At 36.5% G+C, this 8,886-nt stretch overlaps 1 protein-coding gene across 1 annotated transcript; it reads left to right on the forward strand.

Annotated features, from left to right (window-relative positions):
* The first annotated feature begins 4,459 nt into the window (after positions 1 to 4,459).
* On the forward strand, positions 4,460 to 5,165 carry LOC129257183 (protein BTG1-like). The gene has a single exon (XM_064097126.1). It carries the CDS (start codon positions 4,543 to 4,545, stop codon positions 5,071 to 5,073), a length of 531 nt encoding a protein of 176 aa, XP_063953196.1. The 5' UTR covers positions 4,460 to 4,542; the 3' UTR covers positions 5,074 to 5,165.
* Positions 5,166 to 8,886: the final 3,721 nt, after the last annotated feature.

Consider the following 8,886-nt stretch of genomic DNA (forward strand, 5'->3'; position numbering starts at 1 on the left):
AACGCTGAAAATTTCATCAAAAATTGAATGAATATGCGAATGTGGAAATCGTCGGCGTCACATACTATTTTTTTTTAAATATAACGTTTTATATACTCTGAAAAGTTTTGTCTGAGCGTTTTTAATAGCCCTTGATTTTTATAGTGTAAACAAAATTATTGGGAAAAAAAAACAGGGTTTCACTTTGATATCCTTTTTTGAGGGGGAGAGGGGCAGTAAAACATGAAAGAAAAAATGAAGTACATGTCATTCTCCCATTCTTTAGAAGAAAAAATAAACTGTACAAAGTATTGCAAAACATTCCAGGTTGTCATCTTCACTATACCAGTAAGTACGCTTGTATGTCCAAAGTCCGCCTTATTTACAAAGTTCGGTGATGTTACTTGTTGTATCAAGTATTCTGAGAAGGGATGGCTGTGATTTCTCGCTAAATTGGCGGGGGAGTAATACCTTGGTCACATTTGTTCTACGGCGGCCGTACGGCGAGTCGAAAACAGCCGTTTTAACATTTGTTTGTACCAGCTACATAATAGGTGGTATTAGTAAAAATTGATAAAACGGCTGTTTTCGACTCGCCGTACGGCCGCCGTAGAGCAAATGTGACCGTGGTATTAACGGGAAACTAGGGAAGAACCCTGGTTTGTTAATTTATGTTGATGGGCAAAATGACTGCACTATGTAATATCCGTGTTGAAACCTTAATTATGTTCGGGGCGGGGGTACTAAAGATTTCTCAGAGCAGTCTCGATTTAAGTTCTACCCAACTGGTTTATATTTGCAAATGAAATTACACAACCATAGCTAGGCTTGTAGATAGAGCCAACTGAGAATTACCGATTTGAACTTTTTTGTTTGTTATTATTTACAAGACCAGAAAATGGAACGTAAACTGAATTTAGCTTTATACAACCGCGTAGCCAGGATTTAATTTTGGAGGGGGCGGTAAGTGCACGCAAAGCGTGTCAACACTCTCTAGGGGGAGGGGGAGTTTCCCCCCTCCCGCGTTTTTTTGATATCTCATCAAATTCAAATCAAAAGAAGGCGTCTCTTGCATCTCTAGTACCCTTATCAACTCGAATAGACTTGCTGTGATAAAAAAGCTATGTTTTTTGTGTGTGCTTTTCTGTTTTGTTTGTTTGTTTCGATTTTTTTTTGTACAAGACACAAGTATAATAGGATAAACAGTCATTCCGGGTCACGTACTTCGACGTCATAGTCCCATTTCGGCTGATAAATTTTGGCCCATAGCCAAGGCTTCATACAGGTCACCACTTCGTCGGCATGGCAACTATTATGCCTCCTCGGTGTAATTTTTTGCGGGTGTCGTACGGGACATTTTGACAACAATTTCTAGTTTCCTAGCCGAATGCTTGAGCAATAACGTATTCTTTTTTGTAAATGATAAAGCTAGTGTGGTAGGTAGTCATGTGAAAAACTAATAACAAACACACAAAAAAAAATGATTATGGGTAAATTATAGGTGAAAATGTTGTGTGTCGTACGGGACGCAACATTTTAAGCTCTAATTCACCTATGGACAACATATTTTTGTTGGTTGTCAGTTTTTTTGCATGTCTACCCAGTAGTACTGTAATATTACCACAAAGCAAAGTGAAGTTCTTCGTTCGTTTGGACAGCATGTTGAAAAATGTGAAAATGGCTGATTTTTCTTGCATGGAATCGCCCACAAGGGAATTGCAAAAGAGCATTTTAATTGTTGGGATTTTGTTTGAACAGCTAGCAAACAACATAAAAGGAATCTGTAACTTTAAAAAAATAAGCAAATATTCTACGCAATTCAACTAACAAAATCAAGGTTAATATGGAGATGGAAATGTTCCCTTTAATTGGTTACAATCCACAAACCCCTAATCCCGGGCCCCTCATCATGACTTCATTAAATTATAAAATTTGTCGAAATGTTCATTTAATAACTGAACGTGTGACCCAGCTGTGTTTTTTTTAGTTTCGTTTGGTTTCTTGGACCAGGGGGACCAGTAGTCCTCCATAATTGTGTGCGTGTTTAAAAATATTATTTTAACAAAATTGTATACTCTTATTTTTTTTTAAGCAAAAAAAGTTGGAGTTGGCGTCAGGGCATTGATTTTTTAGAGAGAGTAGGGGATAATCTCACAATCTTTAGAGGGAGATATTCTCAAATGTAAACGAACCAAAATGCCAGCAAAAATGCGTGTATACTCACAACCATGCAGGCTCAGGCATGTTAAATTAAAACAACAAACCAAAAACACAATTTATCTTGTTTTGATTTAGGTGTATTTTTTCTTCTTTGAAATATCTTCAAATCTGGCTGGTAGTCATTACGAGTCAGACATATGATATTATCGAGTCTACTATTTTATCAGGATATATGTTTCGTGCAGATCGACAAAGCCTCCAATATCCTATTACAGGTCGATAGGAGGCGTAAATAAGTGTCGTTTATGTGGAATATGATTATGTCTGCTCTATGCTGCCTCGTTTGCGTCATGGGGGTGGGCGTAGGGTGAAGATCAATCGAGGGGAACTTTTGTTGTTATCATGCACAGCGTTCCTCCAGACCTCTCATTTACCCTTGTCGTAAAGTTTTATAGTGGTTTTATATCCCACTTGTTGTTTACCACTGGGTTAGGGGCTGATTACCCACAAAATTGTGTCGAAGAGGAAAATTAGCAAATGAACACAAACCAAGGAAGTGCAGTAGACCAAACGTACGTCCAACCCGGACGTCCAGTCTCTGTACTTGTTTAGTAAATCCGAAGTCATATTGACTGGATATACCGTGGTAGGCCTATACATTTAGCACATAACTAGGTGGATATAATTTGCGCTATACAAAATTATTATCAATTTTATCTTCCTCCTCCTCATCATTTGTTATTATTGTTGTTGTTGTTGTTAATATTTTTGTTATCATTATTATTTAATTATTATCATCATCATCACGATCATCGATCATCATTATTCTTCTTGACGGATATGCGTATCCATCGTCGCAAAACAATTATCTATCATTGATCAGCCGATTGCTCAAAGAAATATGACAGGTGTTCTACCATTCCCAAACTCTTTTTTTTTTTCGTGTGACGGAATGTGTTTATTCTAACAAACACATCGTTATAATTGATCATTTGATTTAGCCCGTATGCACCTTGTGTCCTTGTACTTTTCAGACTATATCAGGGTGCTACATAACTTTTAAGAAGCACTTGCCCGGTCGGGCAAGTATATTTTTAAATAGTTGGAATATACTTGCCAAAAAAATCTTGAAAAAAGCTATCTCTTCAAAAGAAGTTTTGCGGTTTTATAAACCATTGACCCTTTTCTCTCTTTTGCCTGCCATGACCAAAATTAGGGTCAATATATCATATCGACCCTAATTTTGGTCATTCTACTGTGAAAATTTTGCTTATAGTCTTTACTTCAAAACACTTGCCCGACTCTTACTTTTACTTGCCCGGACAATCGGGCAAGTGCTTATGTACGTAGCACCCTGTATATACAAATTCTACAACAGGTTTTTTAACATGGCCATATCGGCCTTTGTATGGATCAGACATCGGTTCATCCACACATGCAGCCCGAATGTAAACAATCCAAAATGCAGATCAAGGAAGGGAACAAAAAACTTTTTTCCTTGAAATAACTTCAGACCTGTCCAACCTCGAAAAACGAGAATCCATCGCGTCTCCAAACTCGGGATGCTTTTTTCCAAGCACTACAAGCATACAAAGGCTACATGAATAAATTGCATACACCGTGTATACAGTGATGATGTCTGCTTCATTGGGCCTATCAGCTGACGTTCGCGTTTGCCATGAATGAGTGGCCTTTGCTTTGGTATCAACCTTGCGTGACGTCGTCGCTTTCTATAGGCTCAAGTAAATATGCCTATTTATGGGGTGTGAGTACCGAGAAGGAGACCTGCACAACAGACTTCTGATTGGCTACAAGAATCCGACGCGGGTGACGTCACTTAAGTACCCCTATTATTTAGCATACAATCCTGCATAGACGAGAGCAAAAAATAACTCGCTGGGGGACCTTGCGCTAGTATAGTCAATCATAATAAAGCCCGTTTCGCTTCCTACGCTGTCGCCATTTTCCAGCAACATAGCGACGGGAGGCACCAAGATCTCCTGTTTTCCAGATTTATACATTATTTTACACAACTTTATTGACTGGCATGACTGATGGTCTTCCAAAATTGTCTATCCTGAGAAATCAACATCCTCAGTATTAATAAAAAGAAATATATTCCAAAAGAGAGACATATTTTGCAACATATATGACTCCGCTTGTTTATCGCGCTCAGGAGAAAACGGTCGTATCGTCTATTGATCGGGGAATTTGTGAGTTGGTTATGTCGCAATAAAATTACTCTTCTGTTCTGAATCATACTTCCAAGTTCCATTTAACTTTATCGGGAACAATCCAGCAACTCGAATCAACGCCCCCTGAGGAGCAATCGAGGAAATATTTGTTCTTTAGACGGTACTTTTCCTCTGCAATCTCGACACAAATCCTAAGTGGCGGACTATTATGTATCTCGGCTTAGGGCTTCCACCTACAATGAAAAGAGAAGTATACAGTGCAGTTAACTTTGTGGCGAAACTACTACAGACCACCAACAGAAATGTCGACCCTGGTCTAGTGGACAATTTCAGCCGTGTTCTTGTGAACTGTCTCTGTGAGAGGTTCGACACTCACTGGTTTCCAGAAAAGCCCTTCAAAGGCAGTGCTTACAGGTGTGTGAGGATCACCCAACTTGGTATGGACCCTGTCCTAGTAAAAGCTGGTGAAGCAGTAGGCATGTCCACTGAAGTACTCTACAACCTTCTCCCCCATGAACTCACCGTGTGGATTGATCCTGCGGAGGTCTCGTACCGGATTGGTGAGGAAGGTTCCATCTGCGTACTGTATGATGGCAGCGACGATGAGGATTCGTCGTCGTCTTCATCCAACATGAGTGACTTATCTTCGTCTCCTCCACAGTACTCTCAGGAACTCTTCAGCACAAGTGCAACTGATTTTGATTTCAATTTCAATAGCCCGATACCTGCCTTCCATTGACATCTCGACCTCAAGAACTTCCGAACAGACTTTCGGCGATAGCAGTTAGCAACCACCTTGAATACGATGAAGGAAATTGCAAAACTCATTTAACCTACAGCAACATAGACATGCCTTCTATAGTTCTAAACCATTGGCTTTTAGTTGTCTTTTCTTCAGTCTTTAAAAGTTCCTTTTAAGATTGTGTTTTGAGCCACATTCCTTGATTTATTTCATATTCCAAACAAGATCAAACATGTGTGATGAAACAAACTACTGTGCATTAGTAACATATTCTGTGTCAACTCGTTAATGAATTTCAATTTAGTGTGTGTCGTGTTTTAAGTACATAATGTACTCCGTCCACTTCTGTTTACACATGGTTTCTGTTTTGGGGGAAGGGAGATGGAATTAAAGGAAAGTGCTGAAATAATGCTTGATCTAATTTTGTGCCTTGTTAGAATTTCCACATTGGTGTAATGCTGGTACTTTTTAGATTGAATGTCAGTGAATTTTCAGAATTGGAAGAGATATTTAGGATGTCGATGTCAGCAAAACATCTTTTAAGGTCTTGTTTTGATTTTGAGTACAATTCACATGGAACTGCACAGTTTTGAGCTTCCATCAAATTCAATGCCCATCAAATGAAGTCCTGTATTTTGGAAACTTCATGCCAACAACATTGATGTATACAGTCTAACTGTATTTTAAAATTGCCATTCTCATTCATGATATATACAAAAAGAAGTAAAAATAGAAAGAAAAAAAATTGTCATTTGCAAGCTGGTCTTGCATTTGTACGGATTATCTGAAAAATATATATTGAATGTAGATGGTTATTTATCAATGTGTTGCTGAAGTGAAGGAAAGACAATACTGTGTCTTCATACAAGCTTATCTTGATCCAGATGGCAATTTGAACTATGTGCAAGAACTCTGAACTTTCATGTCACTACGTGCCTGTCAAGTGGTTTTATGAACAAGATCAGTATTAAAGCATAAATATGAGCAAGTTTTGGCTCTGGGTACAATATTTTTAATAGCTTAGGTTGTCCAATAAGTGGAATGTTATTTTTAATGTCTTATTTGACACTCACTGACTTCACAATTTTTGTTTGGTATAATAATATATCCATATACCTGTAGAAGGAAAATGTGCCATTTGTCATACATTTTTAAATACCAGTAGGTAATGTGCAATGCACTGGATGTCATTTTATGAATGCCCTCTTGATTGACAATTGTATCGATCAATAATTGATCAGATTATATTTTTATCCAATTGATTGTAACTGTAAGACAATTGCCCTTCTACGAATTTGTTTGCTTTTATTTTGCCAAAGTGGAACAATTGTACATGGTACATTGTATTGGATTGGCCATTTAAGCAGCTGGACATAAATTGTTTTTAGTTTCTTAGGTTATGACATATTTGTTCTGAAATTAGTTTGACAAGTTATCACTTATCAGTACTTCTTGACCATCAATATCTTGTTAATTTTATAATGTATTCAATGATTTTATTAATCTTTAAGGAACAGGACTACATTACAATGTGTACAAACAAGGAAATACAGAAAGTACAACATATATTCATGTATATGTACTTAATCTGTTCTAAGGACTGATCTCCTAAATTATGCTAATTTTCAATGTGTAATTTTTGTTCAAGGATTTAATTTAAAAATATGAAATCTGATTGCAAGACCTGTATAATTCAGTGTTAGAAAAGCCAACCATACATGACATGTATTTGTTAAAGTTTTCAATGAGGGTTGTTTTAACTAGTAAAACCAAAGGGTGTTTCCTCTTCAATCATATCCTGGTTTTAATTGTTCCTGCCTGTTGGAAAACGGAATCTATAGTGTCTCAAGTGCTACATATTACATTTTCCATGGTACCAAAGGAAATGTGGACACAAACCCATTGGTCGAACTTTTGGGGCTTATTTTAATTTAGTGTTGAAATCTAACTCCTGTCTAATTGTGAATTCTGAGCAAGTTAGTACATGTACAAAATACATAATCTTGAGGACTATTGTATTCTACATACCCTTTGTACCCCATTATCTCTCTCTCTACACACAATTGATATGTGTGTGCCCTCACTCCTAACCCAAAACAGGTATTGCACCATACACACTAAGTATGCAGATCTTTTTTTTTTGCTGCCCCCACCCCTTTCTATAAAGAATAGGTGTGTTCTCACCATGATACCCCAAACATCTTACTGTAGTATAGAGTGTGGTATTATTGGCTATTGAACCATACTGAGCATACATGTACCTTGTTTTGTTGTGCCCCCCCCCCCCCCCCATCTATTCAGAGCCATCACATTGGATTTTAGCTTCAATATACACTTGTCTTATTTGTGCTCAATCTTTGACTGCATTTACATCTACATGTATATTGAAATATGTTCATTTTATTTTAACATGCACAATCGTTTTTTTTATATCAAAACAGTAAAAGACATCTGAAAAAAAAATCACGCATGTACCTTACGTTGTATTCAAGTTGCTATGGTGCTGTAAATTGAGCGAGACTGAGGCATTTTGACCTGCATTTTTTCCTTGACTATGACATGAAGCAGTAATATGTAATGTTTAACTGGACATGTACTGTATATTTTGTAGATCTTTAAGATTTTTATCCACCCTATGGTTGGAGGATCATGAAAGGTCACATGTATTGTGCAATGACGTGTTACTATTAAAGTGAGATTAATGCGTGACCTATATTTTTTACAGTTCTGTAATAAAAATAGTTGGATTTGTATATTGAAAATGACCTTGTACAGCTTTGTGAAAAGATGACTTTGTTTTTTGAATGAAAAACTTCAAATAAAAAAGACTATTTTGTTCATGCATCAGAATTTTACAGAGTTATTGTGGATTTTTAAAGTAATTTAAGTCTGTTAAAATCTGCTTCATAGAAATTTGATTTCAAATGGGTAAATGGATTTGAATGGTGATGATCATTTGGGCACATTTTTTCTTGAATATTCTTATTGGGAGTGTGACTGTGTGAAAGACCATGACATTTTTCCCCTCACATTTTCGATTAAATTAGAACATTTATATGTTTTAATTTGCTACATTGAATCTTGATTCCCCCCCCCCCCCCCTGAAGGCTGAAACTCCTTCCATGTCCTACTGAAAAAGATAAGTTATGATTGTGTGACAAGAGTAAGAGTTTGGTCATCTGGTATCATTTAAGATTAATGCAATTATAATGTTTTTTTCTAATAACAGATGAAAAGTAATGAAGAAATTTAAAAGCTATGTATTATTCGTAAGTGTATACATATCTTCCTTTATTAATATGCAATGATTGAGCTGATGCTGACTTGTATCCCATTTTCTCAGTGTTTTCACAGTGAAACTTTCAAACTTTTTATCTATTTTATTAATGAAATGTAAATTTCATTAATTTGAATACATTTATGAAAATATAAGCTGCAGTAAAGATGATCTTACTTATTAACTTGGCAGTCAATCCAGTTTTGAGCGGAAAATTGAAAGAATTTGAATATCATAAAACTGATAAGAAATTTAAAAGAATTGTTAATTCATAATCTGACTGAAATGGAGATAAAGCATCATGAACTTCTTATTCCACATTCATTATGAAGTTGTACAGTCAGAATTGCCCTACTATTCAAAGCTGCTAGAACTGGGGTGGGTTTGGACTGAACAAAAAAAAATTCTACAGGAATGATATAAAAGTAAAGATTTGGCCTTACATTTATTTTGCAAAATTCAGTGGACATGATAGGCAAACTTGTATAGAGCCCTAATAGGAGGCTGTTCTCACTACGTTCCTTAAACTAGTT

Source organism: Lytechinus pictus, chromosome 3, assembly GCF_037042905.1.
Source record: "Lytechinus pictus isolate F3 Inbred chromosome 3, Lp3.0, whole genome shotgun sequence".
Classification (NCBI taxonomy): domain Eukaryota; kingdom Metazoa; phylum Echinodermata; class Echinoidea; order Temnopleuroida; family Toxopneustidae; genus Lytechinus; species Lytechinus pictus.

Coding starts and splice junctions, on each gene's coding strand:
- LOC129257183 (XM_064097126.1), top strand. CDS start 4,543: ATGTATCTCGGCTTAGGGCTTCCACCTACAATGAAAAGAGAAGTATAC.